The following is a 15,696-nucleotide window of genomic DNA, read 5'->3' as shown; positions in this document are numbered from 1 at the left end:
AAGGTATGGAGATTGAACGCTTGATTCTCAGTCAAAGAGGTTTCTCTGACTCTGTGATTAGTACTATGTTACAGGCTCGTAAATCTGTATCTAGGAAGATATATTATCGAGTCTGGAAGACTTATATTTCTTGGTGTCTTTCTCATCATTTTTCCTGGCATTCTTTTAGAATTCCGAGAATTTTACAGTTTCTTCAGGATGGTTTGGATAAAGGTTTGTCTGCAAGTTCCTTGAAAGGACAAATCTCTGCTCTTTCTGTTCTTTTTCACAGAAAAATTGCTAATCTTCCTGATATTCATTGTTTTGTGCAAGCTTTGGTTCGTATAAAACCTGTCATTAAGTCAATTTCTCCTCCTTGGAGTTTGAATTTGGTTCTGGGGGCTCTTCAAGCTCCTCCGTTTGAACCTATGCATTCATTGGACATTAAATTACTTTCTTGGAAAGTTTTGTTTCTTTTGGCCATCTCTTCTGCTAGAAGAGTTTCTGAATTATCTGCTCTTTCTTGTGAGTCTCCTTTTCTGATTTTTCATCAGGATAAGGCGATGTTGCGAACTTCTTTTACATTTTTACCTAAGGTTGTGAATTCTAACAACATTAGTAGAGAAATTGTAGTTCCTTCATTGTGTCCTAATCCTAAGATCTCTAAGGAAAGATCGTTGCATTCTTTGGATGTAGTTAGAGCTTTGACATATTATGTTGAAGCTACTAAGATTTCCGGAAGACTTCTAGTCTATTTATCTTTTCTGGTTCAAGGGAAGGTCAGAAGGCTTCTGCCATTTCTTTGGCATCGTGGTTAAAGTCTTTGATTCATCATGCTTATGTTGAGTCGGGTAGAACTCCGCCTCAAAGGATTACAGCTCATTCAACTAGGTCAGTCTCTACTTCCTGGGCATTTAGGAATGAAGCTTCGGTTGATCAGATTTGCAAAGCAGCAACTTGGTCTTCTTTGCATACTTTTACTAAATTCTACTATTTTGATGTGTTTTCTTCTTCTGAAGCAGTTTTTGGTAGAAAAGTACTTCAGGCAGCTGTTTCAGTTTGAGTTTTCTGCTTATAATTTCAGTTTTTTTCATTATAAGATTTAAACTTTATTTTGGGTGTGGATTATTTTCAGCGGAATTGGCTGTCTTTATTTTATCCCTCCCTCTCTAGTGACTCTTACGTGGAAGATCCACATCTTGGGTAGTCATTATCCCATACGTCACTAGCTCATGGACTCTTGCTAATTACATGAAAGAAAACATAATTTATGTAAGAACTTACCTGATAAATTCATTTCTTTCATATTAGCAAGAGTCCATGAGGCCCACCCTTTTTGTGGTGGTTATGATTTTTTTGTATAAAGCACAATTATTCCAATTCCTTATTTTTTATGCTTTCGCACTTTTTTCTTATCACCCCACTTCTTGGCTATGCGTTAAACTGATTTGTGGGTGTGGTGAGGGGTGTATTTATAGGCATTTTGAGGTTTGGGAAACTTTGCCCCTCCTGGTAGGAATGTATATCCCATACGTCACTAGCTCATGGACTCTTGCTAATATGAAAGAAATTAATTTATCAGGTAAGTTCTTACATAAATTATGTTTTTGTACTAGTTGGTAAGCCTGCCCAGAGGGTAGTCTATGTGTTGTTAATAATAAAAAAAAAATTTGAACTACAGAAAAAAATAAACAAATTATCAAAAAGAAAAAAATTAAACCTAATCCCTATGAAAATTAAAAAGCTCCTCCCCAAAATAAAAACACCCCCTAATCTAATGCTGAACTACCAATAGCCCTTAAAAGGGCTTTTTGTAGGGCATTGCCCTAAGTTAAACATCTTTTTTGCAGTTACAAAAAAATCAAAGTCCCCCTCACAGTAAAACCCACAAAAAACCCTCCAAAACCCTCCAAAATAAATAAACCTAACACTAAAAAACCTAAACTGCCCATTGCCCTGAAAAGGGCATTTGTATGGGCATTGCTCTTTTGCTGACCATCCCTAATCTAAAAATTATTAAAAAAAAACTAAGTCTAAAACCCCCCAAAAAATAAAAATAAAACCTAATCCCTGTGAAAATAAAAAGGCCCCCAACAAAATAAAAACACCCCCTAATCTAATGCTAAACTACCAATAGCCGTTAAAAGGGCTTTTTGTAGGGCAATGTCCTAAGTTAAACAGCTCTTTTGCAGTTACCAAAAATTCTAAGTCCCCCCTAACAGTAAAACACACCACCTACCAAGTCCCCTAAAATAAATAAACCTAACACTAAAAAACCTATCCATTGCCCTGAAAAAAAAATATTTACCCCCCCCCCCCAATTAAAGAAATAAACCTAAGTTTAAATTAAGCTAAAATTACAGAAAATAAAAAATCTAATATTACAGAAAATAAAAAACAAAATTATCAAATTTTAAAAAATTATACCTAATCCCTATGAAAATAAAAAAGCCCCCCAAAATAAAAACACCCCCTAATCTAAGAATAAACTACCAGTAGCCCTTAAAATGGCTTTTTGCAGGGCATTGCCCCAAGATAAACAGCTCTTTTACATAAAAAAATACACAAAGTCCCCCTAACAGTAAAACCCCCCACCCACCAAACCCCCCAAAATAAAAAACCTAACACTAAAAAACCAAAACTACCCATTGCCCTGAAAAGGGCATTTGTTGGGAATTGCCCTTAAAAGGGCATTTAGTTCTTTTACAAAATGCCCACCCTAATCTAAATAAAAAAATAAAAAAAATATTTTAAAAAACCTAAGGTTCCTGAAGTCCAGCGGAGAAGGTCCTGTCCCATGCGGTGAAGTCTTCTTCCAAGCGGCGACCACTTCTTCCTTCTTCCAGGAAAATCCGGCACCCCTGGAACTGAAGACCGGCGACCGCACAGCCATAGAGCGTGGAGGATCCATTTTGTATGATCGCCGCCATACACTGGATAGTGAATTCAAGGTATGCAATTAAAATAGGTGTCCCTTGAATTCCTATTGGCTGATTTGATTCTTCACATTTAAATTAGCCAATAGGATGAGAGCTTCTCAAATCCTATTGGCTGTTCAAATCAATTTGAAGAATCAATAGGAATTCAAGGGACGCCATCTTTAATTGACCTTGAATTCACTATTTAGTATACGGTGCCGATCGAAAGAAGAGGATCCTCCACGCTCCATGGCTCCGCGGTTGCTGGTCTTCAGTTCCAGGATCGCCGGTCTTCAGTTCCAGGGTCCCCGGTCATCAGCTCCGCCCTCTGCTCCACGCCAGATGTTCCTGGAAGAAGAAAGAAGAGGTCGCCGCTTGGAAGAAGACTTTACCGCATGGGACAGGACCTTCTCTGCCGGACTTCAGGAACGGTGAGTACCAACCTGGGGGTTAGACTTAGATTTTTTAAAAAAAATTTCTTTTTTTTATTTAGATTAGGGTGGGCATTTTGTAAAAGAGCTAAAGGTCTGTTAGGGGGGACTTTGTGTACTTTCAATGTAAAAGAGCTGTTTATCTTGGGGCAATGCCCTGCAAAAAGCCCTTTTAAGGGCTACTGGCCATTTATTCTTTGATTAGGGGGTGTTTTTATTTTGGGGGGCTTTTTTATTTTCATAGGGATTAGATTTAATTTTGTAAGCTTTGGTAATTAGTTTTTTTTATGTTCTGTAATGTTAGCCTTTTTTATTTTTTTGTAACTTTAGTATTTTTTAGTTTAGGTAATTTGTGTTGTTAGGTTAGGGGGTTTAGTAATTTAATTAGTTATTTGCGTTGTGGGGATTTTGCGGTTTAGGGGTTAATAGGGTAATTAGGTTTATTGCGATGTGGGGGTTTAGGGGTTAATAGGGTAATTAGGTTTATTGTGATGTGTTTGGTTAAGAAGGATTAAGGGGTTAATTACTTTATTATTTTGCAATGTATGGGTTTGTGGTGTATGTGTTAATACTTTGTGTGGAAGGTTCGTTTTTTTTTGTTATACTTCGTGCGGGCGGTGTTTTTTTTTTTTTTTTTTAATGCTCCGTTTGCCTTCGCTGCATCCTGGTGTATACCGAAAATGGCAGGATGGTGAAAGAATCCCCCTGTCATTTTCGTAATCCACCAGGTGAATTATTTTGGCTGCAAGCGCAACCAACATTCCATTGAGGATGCGGTCGCAACTGCCGACGGCGACAGACATTACAAACGCAATTCTAGTATAGATGTGTAGTTCCATTGGTACATAAAAATCTAATAACTGTCTCAGTTTTGCTACAGTGCTGGCTCATGTTATATATTTTCTGTATAATAAATAGAAACATACGCCTAGATTACGAGTTTTGCAGTAAGGTGAAAAAGCAGCGGTAACAGGACCTAACGCTGCTTTTTTTTCGCCCGCTGCTATTACGAGTCTTGCAGGTATAGGTGTACCGCACACTTTTCTTTCATGTAATTAGCAAGAGTCCATGAGCTAGTGACGTATGGGATATACATTCCTACCAGGAGGGGCAAAGTTTCCCAAACCTTAAAATGCCTATAAATACACCCCTCACCACACCCACAAATCAGTTTTACAAACTTTGCCTCCTATGGAGGTGGTGAAGTAAGTTTGTGCTAGATTCTACGTTGATATGCGCTCCACAGCAGGTTGGAGCCAGCGTGCAGTGAATGTCAGAGGGATGTGAGGAGAGTATTGCCTATTTGAATGCAATGATCTCCTTCTACGGGGTCTATTTCATAGGTTCTCTGTTATCGGTCGTAGAGATTCATCTCTTACCTCCCTTTTCAGATCGACGATATACTCTTATATATATATACCATTACCTCTGCTGATTTTCGTTTCAGTACTGGTTTGGCTTTCTACAACATGTAGATGAGTGTCCTGGGGTAAGTAAGTAAGCTTATTTTCTGTGACACTCTAAGCTATGGTTAGGCACTTTTTTATAAAGTTCTAAATATATGTATTCAAACATTTATTTGCCTTGACTCAGGATGTTCAACATTCCTTATTTTCAGACAGTCAGTTTCATATTTGGGATAATGCATTTGAATCAATCATTTTTTCTTACCTTAAAAAATTTTGATTTTTTCCCTGTGGGCTGTTAGGCTCGCGGGGGCTGAAAATGCTTCATTTTATTGCGTCATTCTTGGCGTGGACTTTTTTTGCGCAAATTTTTTTTTTCTGTTTCCGGCGTCATACGTGTCGCCGGAAGTTGCGTCATTTTTTTACTTTTTTTGCGTCAAAAGTGTCGGCGTTCCGGATGTGGCGTCATTTTTGGCGCCAAATAATGTGGGCGTCTTATTTGGCGCTAAAAAATATGGGCGTCATTTTTGTCTCCACATTATTTAAGTCTCATTATTTATTGCTTCTGGTTGCTAGAAGCTTGTTCACTGGCATTTTCTTCCCATTCCTGAAACTGTAATTTAAGGAATTTGATCAATTTTGCTTTATATGTTGTTTTTTCTATTACATATTGCAAGATGTTCCACGTTGCAACTGAGTCAGAAGATACTTCAGGAAAATTGCTGCCCGGTGCTGGAGCTACCAAGCTAAGTGTATCTGCTATAAACTTTTGGTATCTGTTTCTCCAGCTGTTGTTTGTATTGCATGTCATGACAAACTTATTAATGCAGATAAAATTTCCTTTAGTACTGTTACATTACCTGTTGCTGTTCCGTCAACATCTAATTTTCAGAGTGTTCCTGATAAACATAAGAGATTTTATTTTTTAAATCCATTAAGAAGGCTATGTCTGTTATTTCTCCTTCTAGTATACATAAAAGTCTTTTAAAACTTCTCTTTTTTCAGATGAATTTTTAAATGAACATCATCATTCTGATACTGATAATGGTTCTTCTGGTTCAGAGGTTTCTGTCTCAGAGGTTGATGCTGATAAATCTTCGTATTTGTTCAAGATGGAATTTATTCGTTCTTTTCTTAAAGAAGTATTAATTGCATTAGAAATAGAGGATTCTGGTCCTCTTGATACTAAATCTAAACGTTTAAATAAGGTTTTTAAATCTCCTGTAGTTATTCCAGAAGTGTTTTCTCTCCCTGATGCTATTTCTGAAGTAATTTCCAGGGAATGGAATAATTTGGGTAATTCATTACTCCTTCTAAAACGTTTTAAGCAATTATATCCTGTGCCATCTGACAGATTAGAGTTTTTGGGACAAAATCCCTAAGGTTAATGGGGCTGTCTCTACTCCTGCTATATTTTTAGCGGATGTTGCTGCAGCTTCAACTTTTTTGGTTAGAAGCTTTAGCACAACAAGTAACAGATCATAATTTTATAGCATTATTATTATTCTATAACATGCTAATAATTTTATTTGTGATACCATCTTTTGATATCTTTAGAGTTGATGTCAGGTATATGTCTCTAGCTATTTTAGCTAGAAGAGCTTTATGGCTTAAAACTTGGAATGCTGATATGTCTTCTAAGTCAACTTTGCTTTCCCTTTCTTTCCAGGGTAATAAATTATTCGGTTCTCAGTTGGATTCTATTATCTCAACTGTTACTGGAGGGAAGGGAACTTTTTTACCAAAGGATAAAAAATCTAAGGTAAATTTAGGTCTAATAATCGTTTTCGTTCCTTTCCTCACAACAAGGAACAAAAGCCTGATCCTTCATCCTCAGGAGCGGTATCAGTTTGGAAACCATTTCCAGTTTGGAATATATCCAAGCCTTATAGAAACCCAAAGCCAGCTCCTAAGTACCCATGAAGGTGCGGCCCTCATTCCAGCTCAGCTGGTATGGGGCAGATTAAGTTTTCTTCAAAGAAATTTGGATCAATTCCGTTCACAATCTCTGGTTTCAGAACATTGTTTCAGAAAGGTACAGAATTGGCTTCAAGTTAAGGCCTCCTGCAAAGAGATTTTTTTCTTTCCCGTGTCCCAGTAAACCCAGCAAAGGCTCAGCATTTCTGAAATGTGTTTCAGATCTAGAGTTGGCTGGAGTAATTATGCCAGTTCCAGTTCTGGAACAGGGGCTGGGGTTTTATTCTATCTCTTCATTGTACCAAAGAAGGTCAATTCCTTCAGACCAGTTCCGGATCTATCAATATTGAATCGTTATGTAAGGATACCAACATTCAAGATGGTAACTGTAGGACTATCCTGCCTTTTGTTTAGCAAGGGCATTATATGTCTACAATAGATTTACAGGATGCATATCTGCATATTCCGATTCATCCAGATCACTTTTAGTTTCTGAGATTCTTTTTTTAGACAAGCATTACCAGTTTTGTGGCTCTACCTTTGGCCTAGCATCAGCTCCAAGAATTTTTTCAAAGGTTCTCGGTGCCCTTCTGTCTGTAATCAGGGTATTTCCTTATTTTGGACGATATCTTGGTACTTGCTCAGTCTTCACATTTTCGCAGAATCTCATACGAATCGACTTGTGTTGTTTCTTCAAGATCATGGTTGGAGGATCAATTTACCAAAAAGTTAATTGATTCCTCAGACAAGGGTAACCTTTTTAGGTTTCCAGATAGATTTAGTGTCTATGACTCTGTCCTTGTCAGACAAGAGAAGTTTAACATTGATATCAGCTTGTCAAAACCTTCAGTCACAATCATTCCCTTTGGTAGCCTTATGCATGGAAATTTTAGGTTTTAGGACTGCCGCATCGGATGCGATCTCCTTTGCTCGTTTTCACATGCGACCTCTTCAGCTCTGTATGCTGAACCAATGGTGCAGGGATTACACAAAGATATCTCAATTAATATCTTTAAACCGATTATACGACACTCTCTGACGTGGTGGACAGATCACCTTCGTTTAGTTCAGGGGGCTTCTTTGTTCTTCCGACCTGGACTATAATCTCAACAGATGCAAGTCTTACAGGTTGGGGAGCTGTGTGGGGGTCTCTGATGGCACAAGGGGTTTGGGAATCTCAGGAGGTGAGATTACCGATCAATATTTTGGAACTCCGTGCAATTTTCAGAGCTCTTCAGTCTTGGCCTCTTCTGAAGAGAGAGTTGTTCATTTGTTTTCAGATAGACAATGTCACAACTGTGGCATACATCAATCATCAAGGAGGGACTCACAGTCCTCTGGCTATGAAGAAGTATCTCGAATTTTGGTTTGGGCGGAATCCAGCTCCTGTCTAATCTCTGCGGTTCATATCCCAGGTATAGACAATTGGGAAGCGGATTATCTCAGTCGCCAAACGTTGCATCCGGGCGAATGGTCTCTTCACCCAGAGGTATTTCTTCAGATTGTTCAAATGTGGGAACTCCCAGAAATAGATCTGATGGCTTCTCATCTAAACAAGAAACTTCCCTGGTATCTGTCCAGATCCCGGGATCCTCGGGCGGAGGCAGTGGATGCATTATCACTTCCTTGGAAGTATCATCCTGCCTATATCTTTCCGCCTCTAGTTCTTCTTCCAAGAGTATTCTCCAAGATTCTAAAGGAATGCTCGTTTGTCCTGCTGGTAGCTCCAGCATGGCCTCACAGGTTTTGGTATGCGGATCTTGTCCGGATGGCCTCTTGCCAGCTGTGGACTCTTCCGTTAAGACCAGACTTTCTGTCTCAAGGTCCTTTCTTCCATCAGGATCTCAAATCCTTAAATTTTAAGGTATGGAGTTTGAACGCTTGATTCTTGGTCAAAGACGTTTTTCTGACTGTGATTAATACTATGTGACAGGCTCGTAAATCTGTATCTAGAGAGATATATTATAGAGTCTGGAAGACTTATATTTCTTAGTGTCTTTCTCATCATTTTTCTTGGCATTCTTTTTGAATACCGAGAATTTTACAGTTTCTTCAGGATGGTTTAGATAAAGGTTTGTCCGCAGTTCCTTGAATGGACAAATCTCTGCTCTTTCTGTTCTTTTTCACAGAAAGATTGCTAATCTTCCTGATATTCATTGTTTTGTACAAGCTTTGGTTCGTATAAAACCTGTCATTAAGTACATTTCTCCTCCTTGGAGTTTGAATTTGGTTCTGGGGGCTCTTCAAGCTCCTCCTTTTGAACCCATGTATTCTTTGGTCATTAAATTACTTTCTTGGAAAGTTTTGTTTCTTTTGGCCATCTCTTCTGCCAGAAGAGTCTCTGAATTATCTGCTCTTTCTTGTGAGTCTCCTTTTCTGATTTTTCATCAGGATAAGGCGGTGCTGCAAACTTCTTTTGAATTTTTTACCTAAGGTTGTGAATTCTAACAACATTAGTAGAGAAATTGTGGTTCCTTCATTATGTCCTAATCCTATGAATTCTAAGGAGAAATCATTGCATTCTTTGGATGCTGTTAGAGCTTTGTATTATTATGTTGAAGCTACTAAGTCTTTCCGAAAGACTTCTAGTCTATTTGTCATCTTTTCCGGTTCTAGAAAAGGCCAGAAAGCTTCTGCCATTTCTTTGGCATCTTGGTTGAAATCTTTCTTTCATCATGTCTATGTCGAGTCGGGTAAAACTCTGCCTCAAAGGATTACAGCTCATTCTACTAGGTCAGTTTCTACTTCCTGGGCGTTTAGGAATGAAGCTTCGGTTGATCAGATTTGCAAAGCAGCAACTTGGTCCTCTTTGAATACTTTTACTAAATTCTACCATTTTTGATGTGTTTTCTTCTTCTGAAGCAGTTTTTGGTAGAAAAGTACTTCAGGCAGTGGTTTCAGTTTGAATCTTCTGCTTATGTTTTCATTAAACTTTATTTTGGGTGTGGATTATTTTCAGCAGGAATTGGCTGTCTTTATTTTATCCCTCCCTCTCTAGTGACTCTTGCGTGGAAAGATCCACATCTTGGGTAGTCATTATCCCATACGTCACTAGCTCATGGACTCTTGCTAATTACATGAAATAAAACATAATTTATGTAAGAACTTACCTGATAAATTCATTTCTTTCATATTAGCAAGAGTCCATGAGGCACACCCTTTTTTGTGGTGGTTATGATTTTTTTGTATAAAGCACAATTATTCCAATTCCTTATTTTTTATGCTTTCGCACTTTTTTCTTATCACCCCACTTCTTGGCTATTCATTAAACTGATTTGTGGGTGTGGTGAGGGGTGTATTTATAGGCATTTTAAGGTTTGGGAAACTTTGCCCCTCCTGGTAGGAATGTATATCCCATACGTCACTAGCTCATGGACTCTTGCTAATATGAAAGAAATGAATTTATCAGGTAAGTTCTTACATAAATTATGTTTTTTGGCCTTACCGCAAACCTACTTACGTAAAGTTCGTAAAGCCTTTTTTCTATGGGACTTCCATAGCGCCGGTATTACAAGTTTGTCCTGGGAGGCCAAAAAGTGAGCGGTACAGCCACTACCGCCAAGATTCCTAACGCATTTTAAAGTCAATAGTTATGAGTTTTACACTACAACGCTGTAGCATGAAACTCATAACTAAAGTGCCAAAAGTACACTAACACCTATAAACTACCTATTAACCCCTAAACCGAGGCCCTCCCGCAAGGCAAACACTAAAATAAAATTATTAACCCCTAATCTTCTGCTCCCGACATCGCCGCCACTAGAATAAATATATTAACCCCTAAACCGCTGCACTCCCGCCTCGCAAACAATAGTTAAATATTATTAACCCTTAATCTGCCGCCCTTAACATCGCTGCCACCTACATTATACTTATTAACCACTAATCTGCTGCCCCAACATCGCCGACACCTACATTATATTTATTAACCCCTAATCTCCCTCCCCAATGTCGCAGCCACTATTCTAAATTTATTAACCCCTAAACCTAAGTCTAACCCTAACACCCCTAACTTTAATATAATTTAAATAAAGCTAAATAAAATTACTATCATTAACTAAATTATTCCTATTTAAAACTAAATACTTACCTGTAAAATAAACCCTAAGCTAGCTACAATATAACTAATAGTTACATTGTATCTAGCTTAGGGTTTATTTTTATTTTACAGGCAAGTTTGTGTTTATTTTAACTAGGTAGACTAGTTACTAAATAGCTATTAACTATTTACTAACTACATAGCTAAAAAAAATACAAATTTACCTGTAAAATAAAACCTTACCTAAGTTACACTAACACCTAACACTACAGTTAAATAAATTCCCTACAATAAATACAATTAAATAAATTAAATTAGCTAAATCACAAAAAACCCCACTAAATTACAGAAAATAAAAAACAAATTACAAGATATTTTTTAACTAATTACACCTAATCTAATAGCCCTATCAAAATAAAAAAGCCCCCCCAAAATAAAAAAAAACCCTAGCCTAAACTAAACTACCAATAGCCCTTAAAAGGGCCTTTTGCGGTTAATTGCTCCAAAGATATTAGCTCTTTTACCTGTAAAATAAAATAAAAAAAAACAACCCCCCCAACAGTAAAACCCACCACCCACACAACCAACCCCCCAATAAAAACCCTAACTAAAAAAACCTAAGCTCCCCATTGCCCTGAAAAGGGAATTTGGATGGGCATTGCCCTTAAAAGGGCATTTAGCTCTATTGCGGCCCAAAGCCCTAACCTGAAAATAAACCCACCTAATACACCTTTAAAAAATCCTAACACTTACGGCCGAAGATTCACTTACCGGGAGAAGTTTCATCCAAGTAGCAAGATGTCCTCAACAAAGCCAGCAGAAGTGGTCCTCCAGACGGGCAGAAGCGGTCCTCCAGACGGGCAGAAGTCTTCATCAAGACGGCATCTTCTATCTTCATCTTTCCGACGCGAAGCGGCTCCATATTCAAGACATCCGGGGCGGAGCATCATTTTCAATCGACATCTTCTTCGGAATGAATATCTCTTTAAATGACGTCATCCAAGATGGCGTCCCTTAGATTCTGATTGGCTGATAGAATTCTATCAGCCAATCGGAATTAAGGTTGAAAAAATCCTATTGGCTGATGATGTAATAGGATTGAGCTCGCATTCTATTGGCTGATTGGAACAGTGGGTGGTGGGTTTTACTGTTCGGGGGGTTGTTTGTATTTTCTTTAACAGGTAAAAGAGCTGATTTCTTTGGGGCAATGCCCTGCAAAAGGCCCTTTTAAGGGCTATTGGTAGTTTAGTTTAGACTAGGGTTTTTTTTATTTTGGGGGGGCTTTTTTTATTTTGATAGGGCTATTAGATTTGGTGTAATTAGTTTTAAGATCTTGTCATTTGTTTTTTATTTTCTGTAATTTAGTGTTTTTTTTTTGTGATTTAGCTAATTTAATTTATTTAATTGTATTTAATGTAGGGAATTTATTTAATTGTAGTGTAGTCTTAGGTGTTAGTGTAACTTAGGTTAGGTTTTATTTTACAGGTACATTTTTATTTATTTTAGGTAGGTAGTTATTAAATAGTTAATAACTATTTAGTAACTATTCTACCTAGTTAAAATAAATACAAACTTGCCTGTAAAATAAAAATAAACCCTAAGCTAGCTACAATGTAACTATTGGTTATATTGCAGCTATCTTAGGGTTTATTTTACAGGTAAGTATTTAGTTTTAAATAGGAATAATTTAGTTAATGATAGTAATTTTATTTATATTTATTTAAATTATATTAAAGTAAGGGGGTGTTAGGGTTAGACTTAGGTTTAGGGGTTAATAAATTTAGAATAGTGGCGGTGACGTTGGTGGCGGCAGATTAGGGGTTAATAAATGTAGGCAGGTTGCAGCGACATTGTCGGAGGGAGATTAGGGGTTAATCAGCATAGTGTAGGCGGCGGTGATGTCTGGAGCGGCAGATTAGGGGTTAATACGTATAATGTAGGTGTCCGCGATGTCGGGGGCAGCAGATTAGGAGTTAATAAGTATAATGTAGGTGTCGGCGATGTTGGGGGCGGCAGATTAGGGGTTAATAAGTGTGAGATTAGGGGTGTTTAGACTCAGGGTTTATGTTAGGGTGTTAGGTGTAAACATAAAATGTGTTTCCCCTTAGGAATCAATGGGGCTGCGTTACTGAGCTTTACGCTGCTTTTTTTGCAGGTGTTAGACTTTTTCTCAGCCCGCTCTCCCCATTGATGTCTATGGGGAAATCGTGCACGAGCATGTATGACCAGCTCACCGCTGACTTAAGCAGTGCTGGTATTGGAGTGTGGTATGGAGCACAAATTTGCTCTACGCTCACTTCTTGCCTTTTAACGCCGGGTTTGTAAAAACCTGTAATACCAGCGCTGCAGGTAAGTGAGCGGTGAGAAAAAAACTGCACGTTAGCACCGCACAGCTCATAACGCAAGACTCGTAATCTACCCGTATGTAGGTTAATATTACTTTATTCTCTTTACATCCTTTATTGAAAAGCATACCTAGGTGTAGGGTCAGAAGCAGCAATGCATTGGTGGCTGCACATATATGCCTTTTGTCATTGGCTCACTTAATGGGTTCAGTGTACTGAGCATCGTAAGCATATGTGAGCCTGCTTTCTGTAATGTAAGAAACCGCTGCTTATTACACTCTCTGCCACCTCTAAGATGTCATATAGAAATCCCCCCTGAATACATTCATTCAGGGTGATTGACAGGCAAGTGAGTGTATAAAGGAACATACAGGCGTGGGAAGTACAGTGTCCACTGACTGTTCTCATGTTGAGAACCTTGTCTGCACAGTCTTTAATACATGAAGTCCGATGTGTTCAGCTAGCTCCCAGCACCTAGCAAATTTGATAATAAAAGTAAATTGAAAAGTTATTTAAAATTGTATGCTATATCTGAATAGTGAATGAAACATTTTGGGGTTGTCCCTTTAACAGAAATGTTATATGCGGTTTTTAAATTTCAGGGGTTTTACTGTATCTGTAGTGTGCGCATCAAAATAACCATATTTTTTTTTATTTCAATCTTAGTGTGCCTGTTGTTAACTCTACAACTGAAGAACAAGAACCTTTATTACGGTGTGAACAGGAATGATATGTTGTGTTTATTTTTATTTATCCTACTAGCCAGCCATTAACACGTTTTATACAGAGGATACTAAATATGTGATCTGAGACATTCAGACTTTTACACTACTCCTTAGAGTGTTATTGAATACCCACATTTTCTGTTATGGTTTCAAACAATATTTGTTTTTAATCCAGAATGCTGCAACTGTTCTATTATATGGCAGCATATTAACGGTTCATAGCTCCATCATCTCTCCCCAATGGCTGCCAACTCATTCACCTACTGATCCCTAAACATTTATCTACATGTCAGAGGACATGGAGAAGAATTGCCAGGTTGTGTGAGCTTATTTAAAATTAAGTATAAAAACTGTGTTTATCACTGTGTCAATATATAACCAAATGTATGTATGTGAATACGTATCTGCCACTCCACTGCGATTGTTGTCTGTTATTACCAGTAGACTTTTGTTTGTTTAATGTATAAAAAAACATATATTAAGCAGTTTGAGTGTAGTGTCATCTTTTCTGAAAAGTCAATGTGATTTATAATATAATTTATGAATGGTTTATATTTGTGTTAAAATTAAAGGGACATTAAACACTTTGAGATGGTAATATAAAATGATAAATTGTATATATATATATAAAAAAGACTCTCCGCAGTTTATTATAAACACATTCTAGCACCGTACCTAGCTTCCATCTTTTAATCCTTAGATGATTAGGGCCAACTTTCTCTCGATATGATAAGAGCACATCTTACTTTCCTACCCAAACCAGGTAAAGACCCAGATGAACCGTGCAATTACTGCCCTATTTCCCTTTTAAATACAACAAGAGATAGTAGTCGCACCACCAAGTTCAATGAATAGTTTACTTTATTGAGCCAAGATCAAAAAATCAGCAACGTTTCGGACACAAGTCCTTAATCTTGCATAACAAACAGACACTGATTCACTTCTTATATACCCAAAATAAGTCACACCTGCACAGCTAATTGTAACACCTGAAAAGTCAGGTATAACATTAACAACCGAATGTTGCCCCCATGTGGTCAACTACAAACATCACACTTATCTAAATAATTTTAATTTAACTATTACTTATCCAGCAGTGAATTAATACATAGTCTAAAATATATCAATGTACAGTGCAGACTCTCAGGCAGTGTATGATTTTAACTTATTCCTTTACACTATATTTTAGCAAAGATAGATGTAAACATTTTATTTAATAAAAAATTTTTCAATTAGATTTCTACAGAAAAATTGACCAATCTAATTCTTTATTCATGCCCCCTGGAGATAATGTCCCTAATTCATAAATCCAATATGCTTCACGTTTTTGTAACAATTTAATTCTATCACCCCCTCTTCTAGGATGTTCTACTTGTTCCAAAATCTGGAACCTTAATTGGCTTAAATTATGCCCTGCAGACAAAAAATGATGGGCAACTGGGGCATCCTTTTTATTGGTTCTAATACTACTTTTGTGTTGAACTATGCGTTCTTTGACGCACTGGGTGGTCTCGCCCACATAACCCAGCCCACATGGGCATTTAATCAAATATATCACAAAATCAGTATTACAAGTATAATGTCCCTTAATGAAATATTTTTTGCCAGTACTTGGATGACTAAATGTTGGCCCTTTAATAATACTGTTGCAATTTGAGCACCCTAAGCAGGGAAAACTACCCAGATTTTTCTTACCAAAATAAGTTTGAACTGGTCTCTTAGATGGACCAATATCTGCCCGTACCAGAACATCTTTTATGTTTTTTCCTCATTTAAAAGCTGGCATAGGGGGAATCTTAAATTCTTGAATATTAGGATTACAAGTGCTCAAAATGTGCCAATGCCTACGAATAATCTTCATAACCTGTTGATTCCAAGGGGCAAATTGACTTACAAACACTAGTCTAGGGCTTTTTTTATTATCATCCATCATAGG

The 15,696-nt window shown here is 37.5% G+C and overlaps 1 protein-coding gene across 1 annotated transcript in view; it reads left to right on the top strand.

Annotated features, from left to right (window-relative positions):
• The window catches only part of SLC18B1 (solute carrier family 18 member B1), a 204,047-nt gene extending 189,805 nt beyond the window's left edge, over positions 1 to 14,242 (top strand). The window contains exon 15 of the mRNA XM_053710946.1: positions 13,702 to 14,242. Within this exon, the coding sequence (XP_053566921.1) occupies positions 13,702 to 13,765 (64 nt within the window). The 3' untranslated portion in view covers positions 13,766 to 14,242. The remainder of the gene's footprint in view (positions 1 to 13,701) is intronic.
• The last annotated feature ends 1,454 nt before the right edge of the window (positions 14,243 to 15,696 follow it).

This window comes from Bombina bombina, chromosome 4 (assembly GCF_027579735.1).
Source record: "Bombina bombina isolate aBomBom1 chromosome 4, aBomBom1.pri, whole genome shotgun sequence".
In the NCBI taxonomy this organism is placed as follows: domain Eukaryota; kingdom Metazoa; phylum Chordata; class Amphibia; order Anura; family Bombinatoridae; genus Bombina; species Bombina bombina.
The sequence above is the reverse complement of the archived record's forward strand: the minus strand, read 5'-3'. Positions and strand labels throughout refer to the sequence as shown.